At 37.9% G+C, this 15,929-nt stretch overlaps 2 protein-coding genes across 2 annotated transcripts in view; one reads left to right on the top strand and one right to left on the bottom strand.

The window, feature by feature from the left end:
* Positions 1–496: 496 nt before the first annotated feature.
* LOC140791164 (uncharacterized) lies at positions 497–4,805 on the top strand. The gene is made up of 3 exons (XM_073141578.1): positions 497–1,775; positions 3,156–3,929; positions 4,323–4,805. The coding sequence occupies exons 1-3, from the start codon at positions 501–503 to the stop codon at positions 4,803–4,805; spliced, it is 2,532 nt and encodes an 843-aa protein (XP_072997679.1). The 5' UTR covers positions 497–500.
* A 1,711-nt stretch (positions 4,806–6,516) lies between these two features.
* LOC140791281 (probable transport protein YPL264C) overlaps positions 6,517–15,929 on the bottom strand; it is a 40,468-nt gene continuing 31,055 nt past the window's right edge. The window contains exons 8-11 of the mRNA XM_073141768.1: positions 14,778–14,844; positions 10,181–10,252; positions 9,970–10,035; positions 6,517–6,884 (exon numbers count right to left, since the gene is read on the bottom strand). Of these exons, the coding sequence (XP_072997869.1) occupies positions 6,750–6,884; positions 9,970–10,035; positions 10,181–10,252; positions 14,778–14,844 (340 nt within the window). The 3' untranslated portion in view covers positions 6,517–6,749. The remainder of the gene's footprint in view (positions 6,885–9,969; positions 10,036–10,180; positions 10,253–14,777; positions 14,845–15,929) is intronic.

Raw genomic sequence — 15,929 nt, 5'->3', positions numbered from 1 at the left:
TTCTAATCTAACAAAACTAATTCGATTTAATCCAAATCCTAAAGGATAACCTTAAATCTCTTATTATCTAAATAATTATTTCTAATTATTTATTTATTTATTTGAAATTCTGGTTGTTACAGTAGGCCTCACCAGGTCTGAACTAGTTTAATTTTTCTTTCTTTCTCTAAATTAATTTTTCTTTTGATATCTGACTAGATTCAAGCATGGAACTCTTGCTCAAACAATACGCCTATGCTCCAAACTACTAGAGTTTGACCATGTGATACGATCACCATAAGTGATACGATCAAGAACTAGCTGTCTGACTCTCATTTAATGCGTTAGCTTGGTAAGTTTAAAACTATGATCTTTTATTAGAAACTATCAAAGCAAAAAGAAACAGCTCACTCCCTTCATTAATTACTAGTCAACACCCCTTATCTACTTCCCTCTTTCCTCCTATATATACCACTCCTTTCTCTCTTCAAACCCTACTTCCATTTCCAATCCTCATCAAAATGGCTCAAACCCAATCCTATCCCCTTCTTCTTCTTCTCCTTCTCTTCATCGCACTCATCTCCTTCTCTCCACTCCCTTCCACCAAAGCTAAACCCTTAAACCCTCGCATGAGAGCCCTCGTCTCACCCATCACCAAAGACACTTCCACCTCTCTCTATTCCATCTCCCTCAACAGACAAAACTCACTTGTGTTAGACCTCACAGGCCCCATCCTTTGGTCTCCTTGCCCTCCTAACCACCCAACTTTCCTCTGCAACACCACCACCTGCGCCGCGGCCGCCGCCGCCGCCGTCTTCCAACCTCCTCACTGCCCTCGCGTCAAGATCGTCACCAACCCATGCACTTGCATTGCCTACCCGATGAACCCGGTGACCAGAACATGCTTCTTTGGTGACCTAACTTCTACTTCCATCCAGATCTCCACTACAAATGGCGATCACCTCACCTCCAGCATCTCCATCTCCGGCGTGGTCTCGTCGTGCGCGCCGAGAACGCTTTTGAGCTCACTGCCGGCCGCCGCCACAGGCGTCGTCGGTCTCGCGAGGTCTCGCCTTTCCCTCCCTTCTCAGCTCTCCAAGGGCCGTTTAAACTCCAACCAATTCGCCATCTGTCTCCCGAGCGTGACCGCCGCCCCCGGCATCGCCTTCTTCGGCGCCGCGCCCTACCGCCTCCTCCCGCCGACGCTACCGGAGATCTCCACACTCCTCTCCTACACCGCCTTGCTCAAGAACCCGAAGAATCCCGCGTACTTCATCGACGTCAAGGGCATCGCCGTCAACAGGGAAGCGGTCCAATTCCTCGCCCGCGTGCTTGACTTCGACTCGCTCGGCTACGGCGGCGTCATGCTCAGCACCGCGGTGGCTTACACCACTCTAAGGACCCATATCTACCGGCCGTTCCTTAAGGCGTTTGCTAAGGCTACGAGTGGGATCCCTCGGGTTCCGAGAGTGAAGCCGTTTGATCTCTGCGTGAACAGTAGGGCTCTCGGGGTGACGAGGATAGGGTATGGAGTGCCGCAGATCGATCTGATGCTTCGAGGAGGGAAGAATTGGACCTTCTTCGGAGCGAACTCGATGAAGCAGGTGGGGCCAGAGACGGCCTGCCTCGCCTTCGTCGACGGCGGGGCGAAGGCCGAGCAGGCGGCGGTGATCGGTGGGTTCCAGATGGAGGATAACTTCTTGGTGTTTGATGTGGGGAGGTCGACTTTAGGGTTCACTTCGACGTTGTTCGGTGTCAGGACTACTTGTTCCAACTTTAACTTTACTTATGGGAATTAATTAAGGTGGAAAGCTACGTGGTTTTTTTTTTTTTTTTTTTTTTTTTTTTGCTTTGGAAGATTGCATTGCTTCTTAGCTGGTTAATTTATTGATCCGAGAATAATTAGTTGTTAATTACTCTTCTCGACGTTGGCTCTGCGGAGAACGTTAATTATATACATTTAATTAGCATCCTTTATAAACGGCGTCTATTTTGCCATGCCATCCATGATGGGGTCAGCAAAGGACAATGTTTATCCGATAGCCATTACGAGGCATAAATACATTTTATTTTATTGCATATATTAGAATAAGACCTCTTATTCTGTACTCTTCATATCTATCTATCTTCTAAGGTAAAGCGAGATCTAACCTTAATTGGTATACTTATGGGTATAATAGAAATACTGAAATTTAAGTCCTATAGTCCGTTCAACATGTGGCTACTTATTTTTAAATTATAATTTCCAAGTCACCACTATTTAATGATTTCTTTTGTATATAGACTCAATTTTTTTTTATTTCTGTCTATATCTTTTTAAATTTCATATTCATGTATATATATATATATAATTATAATTTTTAATTTTTTGATATTTATATTATCTTATAATTTATCATATGAAAAGAGTATTAATGTGTGTGTATATATATATATATCAGAATATGAGTATTGATATCTTTTTATAGTTAACTTGATGAAAATTTAAATTAATTATATCTCTTCGATTATTTTTTAATTACTTACATATATGTCTAATTAATTTAAGATTAATTTAATCTAAAATTTGATATTAGATAGAGATAGAAAATTAAATTTAAATTGAAATCTATCTTCTATATGTGTAAAGAATTAAATTTAAATTATATAGTATTAAGTGATATTTTCTATAATTAAGGTCTAATATTATTTATCATAATTATATCTAAGGGAGAAATATTAATGGAAGAAAAGAACCGAGTAAAATCTGGTTAACTAATATACTTTTTCCTCGTAATGCGGTGGTTAATAGTTTATAATTATAAATTTTAACGAGAGATTTGCTTTAGAATAATTTTTCATGTTATATACTCACGTAGTTCATGCGATTATAAACTGATGGAAAAAAGTTGTTAAAAAAATGGGATGGTGCTTGACAGCCCATTATGTGCCATCTTTTTATCACCGAGAAGACTAACTACACAAGAGGTTCCTGTTTGCTACGTGGTGGCACGTAAAACGCGTACAAGGATCCACAGATTTTGTCCAAACTATGTGATATATATAAAATTATGCCACTTATAGGCCAGGCCTTTCAAGTAAATCTGTCTCACCATATATATTATTTTTTTAATGTATATTTATGGACACACACATCTCCATACTCAGTTCATCTCTACATCAATCTAACTTGGTAGTCGTCAATCAAAATGGCTCAAACTCAAAACCACTCTCCTCTCCTCCTCTTCTTGATCATAACCATCATCACCTTCTCCACAACATCACCACCTCCAATCCTAGTCCAAGCCTTCGTTCTCCGATCCCTCGTAGCCCCCATAACCAAAGACCCCTCTACTTCCCTCTACACCATCTCCATCAAGGACGATAACAGTAGCACCGCCTCCAACCTCCTCTTAGACCTCGCCGGACCACTTCTCTGGTCTCCCTGCAACCCAAACCACCGCACCTTCTACTGCAAGACCTCCGCCTGCGTCGCCGCCCGAGCATTCGGCCCCCGCGACTGCGGCGCCGACACGTGCCCCTACAACTGCACCGCCTTCCCTGTCAACCCCGTGACCGGCACGTGCGCCTCCGGTGACCTGACCGACGCCGGCTACACAATGGACGTGGCCGACGGCGTGAATGCGCCTTCTGCCAAGGTCACGCTCCCCATCTTCCTCTCGTGCGCACCGCCGTGCCTCCTGAAGTCACTGCCGGTCGGGACGGCCGGCGTCGCCGGCCTCTCTAGGGCAAACCTCACTCTCCCGTCTCAGCTTGTGACCTCGTTAGCTATCAAGAACCAATTCGCAGTCTGCCTCCCTAGCTCCACCACCAACGGCCCTGGCGTCGCGTTCTTCGGGAGCGGGCCGTATAATATGATGCCGCCGACGCCGTTCGACGTCAGCTCCATTCTCTCCTACACTCGTCTGATTAAGAGCAAAACCAACCCGGCGTACTACATCAACCTCCAGGTACGGGTGACCTTCATGATTCCATATCCATCTTCGTAGCTGTGTACTAATCTAGTCTAAATATTATGGAGACAGTGAAATAGAAATAGTAATAGAATAATTATTGTTCACGAATCTCTTATAAAACAGGTTCTAATCTAAAAGGCAAATTACTTTGTAACCCCTTAGTAGTTTGGTCCCATTTTAATTTATCCCCTAAAATTAACTTTAAACCTAAGCACGTCCATGCCGCGTTATAATTCTAGGATTTCTCATCCAAAACTAATGATGCAAATATTGAAATCACTGTGGAACGTACATTGGCATCTACCATCCTAAGAACAACCTATCCATATAAGTGTTCAAGCAAATATATACGGTGACCATTTTTGTTGCTCGTCTACCATCGATCAGGGCATCGCCGTGAACGGCGCAAAGGTGCCGGTCTCCGTCGGCCGCGGCGTCATGCTCAGCACCACCATCCTCTACACGCAACTCAGGAGTAGCATCTACAGACCATTTCTTGAATCCTACGCCAAGGCCAGCAAAGATATTCCACGGATGCCCTCCGTGAGGCCCTTCGACCTCTGCTTTAATAGTAGCGCGATGGGGACGACAAGGGTTGGATACCGGGTTCCCTTGGTTGACCTGATGCTTCCTAAGGGGAAGAACTGGACAGTGTCTGGTGTTAACTCCATGAAGCAGGTGGCCCAGGACACGGCGTGCTTGGCGTTCGTCGACGGCGGCGAGAAGGCGGAGCAGGCGGTGGTGATCGGTGGATTCCAGATGGAGAATAACTTCCTGTTGTTTGATGAGGCTAAGTCCAGGCTAGGGTTTAGTTCTAGCCTCTTCTTTGTTAGAACTTCGTGTGGAAACTATAACATGACAACTATTTGATATTGAGATGCATGGATTTGTTGAGCTCTAGTAGTCTATATGGTCTATGAATTGGGAAGTTTGTATAAAGAAAGGATTTGTGATGTGTAATGTTACTAATGTCTAGTAACGTATAGTAAATAAGAGTTGAAGATGAGATGAATCACTGTATCACTTTGATTTTGAGTACTGCTACAGCTAGATATTTTGTAGCAATTATTTTATAGTACTGATAAATTTTAGCATATAGCAGTAATATTTATTAATTGCTGCTAAAAATTCTAGCAATATTTTTATTTTTATTGCTGACATTAACATTTAGCAGCCGCAAAAGTTGAATATTAATAGACTTTAGGCAAATTTATCAAAAGCACTTTATATTTTATCTTTATTTCCGTTGACACCATATCATATGGATATTCATCATTTGACCATATATTTTGCTAAATTTTCTCAAAAAACACTATGTCATTAGTTTTCTTAATAGTAAATTACCTTGTAGATGAGTTAAGTAACTAGAAATGTAAAATGACTTAAAAACCCTTAGCTATATTTTTTCCCATAAAAGTAAAAATAAGATAATTTGATCAAAAACACTATACATTTTGCTTTTATTATCATTTATACCTTACCTTATGTGTATTTATCATTCAACCCCTGCATTTTGAGTTTAATAATTAGAAATACCCCAACATTAGTTTTTCTTAATTGAAAGTAATCATATGCATTAGTTAATCTTAACCTTAGGTGTAAAATAATCAAAGTGACATGGGTACGAAGTAAAAAAAAAAAAAAAAAAATTGGAGCACAACTTATATTTCATCAAATTTAAGTTTGGTAGTCGGATATATTTCATCAAATTTAATTTTTCACAAAATGACCAAAATAATCTTGGGTTGGATTGGATTATGTCAGGTTATGTTTAGCTCATGTGCTATCCAACATTTGACAACCAAACAATAGATGGATTAAAAATGAAAATTTTCATAGTGTTCCTAATTCATGCACTTTCAAATCCACGAAGGAAAATTCACTTGTGGAATTACTTCTATACTAGTTTAGTTATGCTCAATTTTTAAACTTACGTGAGAAAACTTACATTATTACGGTGTTCGATTGTAAATCAGAATAGTAATGTAATTATTCTAATTACTGTAATATCAAAATAGTCCTTAGAATGGATGGATGAAGAAAAGAAGAGAGAAAATTCTTTTGTTTCTTTCCCGCTAGATTTTTTTTTTCTTCTACCAAAATCTTGACCTCAAATTCGCTCTATAAAATCCCAGAAAGAAGGCCATGAGAGAAAAGATAAACAGATAGACATAAATTGAACTTAGGCTCCGTTCACTTTTAGTATTGTTTCAGACACAGCTTGACCTCCATTTATCAAGCAATCCTTAGTATTAACAACTCCTTTCAAGTTTCAACATATAGGAGCAGTAAAAGGAAGAATACTCGTTAAGATCGAGTGTGTCCGTCGTAGTACAAATTTAGGACAATATCCTTCCACAGATGAGATTTTTTTCTTATTTTTTCCCCTTCTAGGAGGTACTACCACCATTAGTTTTAAGAGGGTCAAAGCTCTTATTAGTCTTAAGTTAATTGTTTCAAATATATATTTACTATTAATGATGTTTAGAATTATATTTGCTTAAGTTTTTATTTTTTTTTATTTTTCCTTCTATGAGCAACTATCTGTTTCCTCAAATTAAGCACTCCAACCTGACCCCAATTGACAAAAGCAATGGAAGCCATGTCTATTCCTTTATATATACTTTCGAAAGTAATTAACGTAAATATTCAATTTTGAGTTGTTACTAGGTTGAAGCAGATAACCAACCACATCTTCAAAATTTTAGATACTCGGTAGGCTATAATTAAACTAGTAAGTCATTAAAGATAACAAGAATTGAACAATTAAAAGAATAGTTTCATCACACCCATAGCTTGCCAAAGTGATCCACGCTATTCGTTCTCCTTTTGTCGTGCAAAAAATAGGGTACTACAGACTGATGCTATTATAAGCAAGCATCCCATGAGCATATGAAATGTTGGTTCTCTACCAAGGAATGCAACACTCAACAGTTGTGATAAGATTACCTGAAAACGAGTAAAAAGCATTAGTTGAAGGTGTCTATCACGGAAGGTATAAACTAGTTTTTGCAAATTGAAAAGCTTTAATATGATCTGGTATAATCAGAGGAAAACTAGGAAAACATTAATCAACTTTTTAATGTAATCTTCCGACCATCATGAACATTTCAAGTAAACATTTCTTTTCTTCAAAAATTAATTGTCTGTCAATCAAAAGATCAAAGCGAACAATTTTGTACACAATGAGAAAAGTTGATCTCAGTTTAACACAAACATAGAAAATCCAAATTAATTTGAAGCAGCAATACCAAATAGCCTGTTGACAGTACGATTCTACAAGCACGAACAAGTGCTGAGTGAAGCATCCATCAGGTTAGGGTCATGTAAGGGATCATAATACAAAGTCATTCTTAGAAGGCCTTTTCTTTTGAAAATATAGTAACTGTGACTAGTGCAACATCACATCTGATGCTATTTTGTTTACCCTTTGATACAAGAACAAGCTGTTGTACATTAGAAAATCTGAATAAGGCTCTATGGGATTTCCAAACTTGATGGTGGAATCTTTTTGGTTCAGTTCAGTTCAGTTACTAGAATGATAATAGTCCATGAGTAGCAGTAGCTCACTCTGTGTCTAATAACAAGATTTTGAAGGTTTTCATTCGCATTGTCAACTGGTAGGGTGATTGCCTACTGTCAGTGCAAAATATTGTAATGTCAAATTCAAAGTATTTATGACATACAATCAAAGAATTATGTATGATCAAGACGCATTACATATGAAAAGGTGTTATGTGCAAAAAAAATCAAAGATTCAAATGAAAAGAAGCAAAATTCAGAATTTCAACATTCTGATAGAAATGAGCAGGAAGTAGCTGAAGAAAATGCAGAAGAAATGGAGCCCATCTGGACGCCAACACAGAAAAGCCATATTTCACATAAGGGAAACCATGTGGTGTCCGGACGTCACCCCATGGTGTCCAGATGGCGTGTGCGGAACAGAAAAGGAAAGTGATTTTCTCAAATTTTAAACAAGAGATACTTTTGGAGATTTACCAAGTATGAATTACAGAGGTTCTCCACAGTGGCACAGTCTATATAAGAGGTATTCACAAGGTATCTAGTCAAGCAAATTCTTCAACTCATCATTAAATTCCTCACTTAAGCTTTCAATTTTCTATCAATTGTGCGGAACTACTTGAGTCTGAGTGCTAGTTAAACATCGATATAACTTGTAGTACATCGGTGGAGATAAATCAGAGGTTAGAGGGAAGCCTTCATCAAAATAGAGCTCAAAGAAATTTAAGTTCCACGCTTAGAGAGATTTCGGTTTCCTTCACGGAGTCTATTTCGCATCAAGGGTGTTCGAGTGTTGGTCTACAACAGAGGTTGATCATCAAACACTGCAGGAGCTAAATCAAGTTGTCTATATCAATATATACTACCATAACAGCATGAGGATTGAGAGTTGATCCGCAGCTCGGATGGTTACCACAAAAATGCCTTCTACTTCACAAGAACAGTTTAATCACACAAATCACATTCAAAATATTACTTAAACACTCAGGCATTGGAGTGTCGGGAGAGGTTATAAGTAAACCTTATTTCTATTGCTTGGTGAAATAGATCGAACAATTTTGGGAGTCTATGGTTTTTTCTACTCTACATGACAGATAGCTTCCACGTTAAAAAATTGATTTTCAAAATTCAAATCTAAATCGGGTATTTTTAGACTTAGTAGGATTCAGTTTTTCTAAACCAAATCGATTTTGATTTTTAACTTTGATTTTGACTTTCTATATCTTCTAAAAATCTACTCAACGTAGGACTCCTCTTTCTCTCAAAATTTCAATTGGTATCAAAGATTCACAATTTTTCACCTACCCTAAAAAAAATGTCAGGAAACCAGTATGCATTTTGGTGTTTAAATCACTGGTTTTGATGGTTTCTACGGTTTCAGCCCAAATCAATCAAAAGTAACCTAATGGATGATTCTAAGTCCAAAGTTAGGTTATTATGAATGGATTTTGGGTTTTCTCTACCCTAATCTAGACCAAATTTGAACTGGAAAACCAATTATTGGCTCCCTTTCCTCCACTTGTAATCTACATCCAATCTATGAAGTGTCACCGGGTCTTGTTGTGAGTTGGAAAACATAATGACAATCGCAGTCATGTGCTAACCGAATGGACCATTCACTGATGCCAACAGTGACTTGTTTCCATTCTCATATAGCTGAAGTTAGGTATACATAGAAAATCTCTATAAAATGGCAACATTCATGTAGGAAAAAGTACAAATTAAGAAAAAGAATGAAGTGATGTTGTTCATCTATGATAAAGGTTTTTATTTTAAGCTCTCATGATGGAGGTCAATTCCCCTTATGAAAAGTGAGATTGATATTTAGTGGATTTTCTATCATAACGTTATATGCGCATGATTTGAGCTTGTTTTGGCCTGTTTTTTTGGGAGGATTGGCTTAGTTATCTAATTTATATATTGATGGCTGTCTGGCTTAAAACCATATGGGCTCTTGATCAATAAAAGAAAAGGATTCTACTTTGTCTTTCTTCCTTTTGGGGACGTTGTGCCTGCCACTATTGCATGCAGCAGTTATTACATCTGCCTTCGATATTTTCATGACCCCCCCTAGAGTTTGTTTGTATCCTAGGTATATTTTATTATGCCAAGTAATATAGATTTCACAAGTTCGTCCAATCTTTCATATTTTTATGCTATAGTTTACTCTTTTATTTTTCTAAATTCATTTTGATTTGTATATGTTAAGAAATGACTGGAACTCGAACCTCTATTATGTTAAGAAATGACCAACACTCGGATCTCTCAAACAGAGGTGAAATGACCAAAATAGACCAAATCTCTGAAATTTCATTTTCTTTACGGATTGAAATTTTGAACCTTACTACTAATCTTGCTAAATATTTTGGGTGCTTTATGATCCTTGCATTACTTCTGAATCTAGATTTGCTCATTATCGATATTACAACCTCAGTTCCATAAGTTTTTCTCTTTGTCCTCTGTTGTGCACAAGTGCATAGGTGACCATAATTATACTTACCAGATAACTTACCTTTAAGTATAAAATGTTTGTGATTTTACTAATTCTCTCAAGCTGAAGTCCACGTGCTGCTAACATCTGTCAAAAGAGCATATGTTAGGAGGCATTTATCTGCATTCTAATGACATAAAACTGAAAGAGTATATTCAAGTCTAACAAAAGATGTCTGAAAAATATAACCTTAGAAGAATCAAGTTATGAGGTCTAAGAGAATGTAGAATACCTCTGCAAGGAATGCAAGAATACCTAGAACAATCATGAGAACAAGAGTGAGAGGACTGGGTAGGACAATTTCCTGCAAAGAACATGAAGACAGTCTAAGTATTAAATCAAATTAGAGATAAATAACCTATATTCTTTTAAATCAAAGAACTCTAGCTTGCTACAAGAAAATAAACTAAGAAAGTTTAATCGCTAAAAGATGTGTCGGAAGTAAATAAACTAAGAAAGTATATGTGCTAAAAGATGTGTTGGGCATGCAGAAGTGATCAATAAAGAAAACACACTAGCAGTAGCAAAAAAGATTTACGTGGTTCGGCTCTAGGCCAACGTCCACAGGGGCGTGCAACTATTTTCTTTTTCACTATGAAAAAGGAGAAATCTGTACAAATAAATCTACTCGAAAAGTCTCGAGTAAAAACCCCACTCAAAACCTGAGCCAAAATCCCTTATACACCCTCTAAATAATTCCCAAGTCTAGTAAATAAGAAAACCCAAGACTAACAACAAAATCACCTTGTTCTATATCTTGATCCCTCAGCTTCTGCACACAATCTATAAAATTACTGTGCACTACTTAGCCGATGCGCCTCTCTCTCTAAATTCTCTGCTCGACTCGTCTGACTCATGAGTGCACCCACCTTTTATAGGTGTGAAGTAGATATGTTGTTGCCTAGTCACGATAGGGCTCTTATTCTAAGCCCTACTGGGTATTAACCTCCAAGTCCTGTTGTATTAGGCGATAAACACAAAAAGACTGCAACTCTAGACAGGATTTGTTCCAACTGTAGCAAACCCACACAAGTAGGAAACCTTTTTCATAATCCTATTTGGATTCAAGCATCAATTAAAACAAGATGCCTAACCCAGCACGCATGGGATTTACCATATGTCATTCCAAGGTTACGTTTGCATGTCAAGTCTCAAGGATAACTATGCCTGTTGCAAGGGGCATACCAAACAGTAGTTATTCTTTACATAAAAGCTGATGATACAGTGATAGAGGGCACAACTTTATTACTGGAGGTACAATATAAATGGAAGAAAATAAAGGATGAAAAAAGGGCTGCCTATAGATGTCGGCCTCTCCATAGTCCCTCTTTGAGTCCTTTTGGGTGCTCAATGTCATTTCCTCATTAAGCAGATAGACAAAAAACAAAGAATTATTGTGTTGAAGGCATGTGCCTGTGTGCCAGTGGCACGCCCCTATGTATCAGAGAATTGGACGTGCTAGCAGCACACCTTTAATACATCTCTAATATAATTTTTAGGGTATTTATTGATATTTTTTTATTTGAATATATGTTTTAAAGCCTACATTACTTTCTTATACATTGATTAATTTTTTAAATGATCTATTTTATTAAGGATATAGCAATGATGAAGTAAATAGTATTCAACACATAATATAATTGAACATGTTTAATAATTGACACTAATTCCATGGATGGCCGTGTCGACCGGCACGGCCGGCGGAGTACTGGCACATGGCACGAGGGGTGCTGCTGCACGGCACCCCTTCTAATAGTTCTGCCACTCGCCATCAACCTCGTCGTCGAGCTACCCGTTGCCGATCGTCGTCGTCGGTCGCCGTCGCCCGAGCGCATTGGGTGCCCTAGCCCGAGGGAGAAGGAGAGAAAGAGAGAGAAAGAAAGAGAGAGAGAGAGAGAGAGAGAGAGAGAGAGAGAGAGAGAGATAAGGTTATCAGTTAAAACTTAAGTTGCGGATATGACGAAGGCGAGCGATGATCAGCGACGACGAAGGCGAAGGCGAAGGCGAAGGTGAGTATCTCCTCTTTTTTTTCTCTCTTACGGCACGGCCGGCACGTGCCGTGCCTGTGGCACGACCATCGTTGAATAATTCAATAATTAAAAACCAATACCTAGTTGTACGTAGAATGACGATGATTAAAAACTTTATTTGCCAACACAAAAATAACACGAAAAATGTTGCATTAGATATTGTCGATAATCATCAAAAGTCGTCCATTGGTAATATTGTCCATTGTAATATCTCACATAATCTTTATACAAATATGAATTTTGCAATCCTAGTATGACATGATATGCATGTTGAACATCCATGGAAATGACCAGCACAAGCACACAATAAGTATATACATTTTGTGGATATGAAATATAATAAAAGTTTTATCACTTTAGTAGGTATAACTGATATGATAGCAATGATGAACTTACATCATCTAGTGGGCGTGCATCCTCTGATATCCTTCTTCTTATAGACTCAAGTCCTTTTTATCAAAAAAAATCTAACATGTTCTTGTACCAATTTTAATCCAATTTAAATGAATTTGACATATATAAATTTCGGATTTTTAGATTACGGGGAAAACCTAATTTTTCCGTTGCTTCCTATTTTAAAGATATTTTTCATATATATAGCACAAAAATGCTAGATCTATGTAGAAAGACCCTTACAAATGAAAGATCTAGCGAAATAGAGCTAGATCTAGTTTTTTTCCACCATAAATTAGTTTATGAAGTATAAAACAAAAGAACCAAAAAAAAAGCACTTAAGAAAATGAAAGAAAAAAATTACCTTTTGATGGGATTTAAAGAAGAAAACTTAAATTCCTCATTAATTTCCTCTTTCTCCTCTCTTTCACCTTCTCTCTCGCATTCTATCACTTTCATCCCAAATTTAGTAAAGTGTGGGCTGCCTAAGTGACAAAGAATGAGACAAAAGACTAACCCTTAATGGGTTATTGGTTTATTGGAGCATCATCACTAACCTTTTTCCCTTAATGGGTTATTGACTTATTGGAGGCTCCACTAACCCTTAATGGGTCATTGGCTTATTGGAGGCTCCAAAACATCATTTGATTCATTATCAATTGATAAACTTATTGTGTCGACTCAGCATGCACTCGTGCCGATCGGCATAGGGTTGTGTGGCTCGACAAGCACTCATGTCGGTTGGCATGCCCCCCCTACAAACTAGCAAGCCTCGGCATGGGGCTGTGCAATCGAAATACTCCGTGCCAGTGTCATGCCCCATCAGTATGGGGCATACCAATTGGCACAATAATCTTTACAAGAAACCCACAATGAACATGGAGAATAATGAGAAGATAAAGGATGAAAACTTGACAACTTCAAAGAAGATCTCTCTAGGGACTCCACAATAGTTTATTAAGAGGAAGGGAAGACCAAGGGCTGAGGGAATTAAGGGTCCAAAGGTTCTTTGGGAAGTCCAAGGTTTAAAGAAAAGTCTGGTTTTGGGGGAGTCAAAAAGGTTTTAGGCAACCCACTAATAACTTTAGTCATCCACTAACCTAGTTCAAATTGACTATCTAACCTAATAATGTCCAATGATCTATCAGTTGTCGCAACTTGCAACACAAAATGGTGCCCACACATTAGGCTAACATAAAGATTGTCTTGGTAGAAACAAGTCGAGGTAGTAGACTGGATTCTGATGGAAACTATTTATCACATCAACTCCTCTGGGGTGGAGAAAATTTCAACTTCGACAAGATGGCTTATGTGTACAGCGACAAGATCCTCATTTAACTCTTTCGCTCAGCTTTGTCTACTCAGCTAGCATCAGACACAATGGCTAATGTGATCGTCTAGTGTTCCTATCTAGCATATGTTGAGGTCTTTTGGCTGGTCACGAGTGTCAAGACATCCTCAGATCAAAATAATGTATGACAATATTGACTGCCAGTGGTGGCTCTCCATGAATTTCAAACAGATCAACAAAATTAAAAATTGGCAAACTTGGCATGTCTATTGGAATTCTATGAGATTAAAATTGCTTCCATATTTCTTCAAGATGTGACAGGAGATGAACATATTCTGACTAAATTTTCTGTCTCCCTAATGGAAATTGTTTCTTCCTGAAATAAACCATAACTAAGAAACTATGGAATAGCTCTATATAGTAATTCAAAGTTGATTTTCTAAGGATCTATTTATGGATCTCTAATAGGCAAATTTAGCTTGTGTGTAAGATCAAGTCCTACTCAGACGGTGTTTCTCCAACTAGACATCTTAATAGATTGTCCAATGATCAATTCACAACTTCGTATAGACTTTAGACCATCCGCCTAGGGACGATATGCACTACCAAATTGCAATTTAATCTAATTTTAACTTAATGCTGTCCAAACATGACTTAGAATGACATAGAAATTTAGTGTCCCAATAACATGAATGATTTTGGAATGTTGTAGATGAACAACTTCCAAAACAAAATCTGATGTATGAGATGCATCAAAGGTCTTTTCACATGCAATGGAATGGGTCATTTTTGCACACTGATCCCTAAGTACAAATACAAAGTCAATTCTATGAACAGTTAAGAGCAATCCAAGTATAAAATCCATAGTGATATCTTCCCAAGGTGCTCCACGGATAGGTAGAGGATTGCACAAACTAGTGTTTTGTATGCTCCATTTGAAATTAGAATTTTCATTCAAACCAGTATTTTCCACCATGTACCATGTTATAATACAAATTGTGCAATTTCTTTTTTTCCCTCGTTTGTGCAACAATGAGACTACTGAATTAACAAGGAGTTGATTAGCAAATTCATAAGCAACTGTAATAATTTGTATTACAACTTCAGATCCATACCTGGAATGTCAAAGCACATAGTGCTGAGAGAGGACAAACGAGTATTCCAAATGAAAGAACTGTATACCTGTAAAACGTACAGCAGAAAGTACTCATTCCATTTAGTTCTATGTGATACTACAGTTGATTTAAACATTTAAATTAAGAGTACAGGTTCATATGAAATGATAGTCATATATGTTGCCTACTTAAAGGAAAATAGGCCATGCTGCTTTCAAACAGTTTCTTTGTGAAGAAAAAATGCTCCTGCTGATGTAAGAGATGCAAATGAGAGATCACATTGCATGGATCTTATTTTATGATTTTGAAATGATTGGGATTGGACCTAGTTATTTCGAGCTGAGTCTCTTTTGTTTTTTAAAGAATAAAAAAAAATTCTAACTGTTGCGTTCGAATGCAGGGATGTTGTGTTCGAAAGCCTGCATATATTTGCAAATACAAAGAATGTATTTAGCGAGTTCAATGTCATGTTCGAACGTCTATATACGTTCGCATATACAGAAAAATTATTTAGTACGTTCGAACATGATCGACGAAACTGCACTATTTTTAAAGCTGTCTTTTGACTGATTTGCTTGTTAGGTTAGCCTATAAATATGTGGAAGGCAACTCTATGATTATTATTGAATTAATTGAGTTTCTTTCCCAAAATTTTCTCTCTTTCTCTCTCGTTTCTCCTACCACGGCTACGCCGCCTCTAACCTTCTCGACTGGCATACCCCCCGAGACCCTTAGGGAAGGCCCACTTTTCCCTCTTCTTCTATTCTCCCTTCCATCCAAATCTTCCACATTGAAACCGAGATCACAACAGATTTATGGATCCCACTTTCCAAACCTTTCCACAGATAAGCTGTTAATGATTGATTAAATATAAAAAGGTTCACCTTTCAAACAATGAGCTGACTCTAAAACTAATATCAAGTTAATGTTCATATGATCAGTCAAATAATTTTTTTTTCAAATTAACCTTTCTTTACTATTATGCTCAGTAAAATCTAGAATCATTTATTTGATGATGAATAAACCACAGTTGCCAAATGGAGATGTTTCTTACTGATGGACCTTGAATATGGCCAAGGTGGCAACGAAGGGACCTATGTGACAGTTTAGGCCACTATAGTTTCCAAAATAATTGTTCCAACAGATTGTATT

This window comes from Typha latifolia, chromosome 6, assembly GCF_019914945.1.
Source record: "Typha latifolia isolate L0001 chromosome 6, TyphaL0001v2, whole genome shotgun sequence".
NCBI classification, from domain to species: domain Eukaryota; kingdom Viridiplantae; phylum Streptophyta; class Magnoliopsida; order Poales; family Typhaceae; genus Typha; species Typha latifolia.
This window is presented reverse-complemented; position numbering and strand designations above follow the sequence as displayed.

Coding starts and splice junctions, on each gene's coding strand:
- LOC140791164 (XM_073141578.1), top strand. CDS start 501: ATGGCTCAAACCCAATCCTATCCCCTTCTTCTTCTTCTCCTTCTCTTC. Junction 1,776..3,155: donor TTAACTTTACTTATGGGAAT/TAATTAAGGTGG, acceptor CTAACTTGGTAG/TCGTCAATCAAAATGGCTCA. Junction 3,930..4,322: donor CGTACTACATCAACCTCCAG/GTACGGGTGACC, acceptor ACCATCGATCAG/GGCATCGCCGTGAACGGCGC.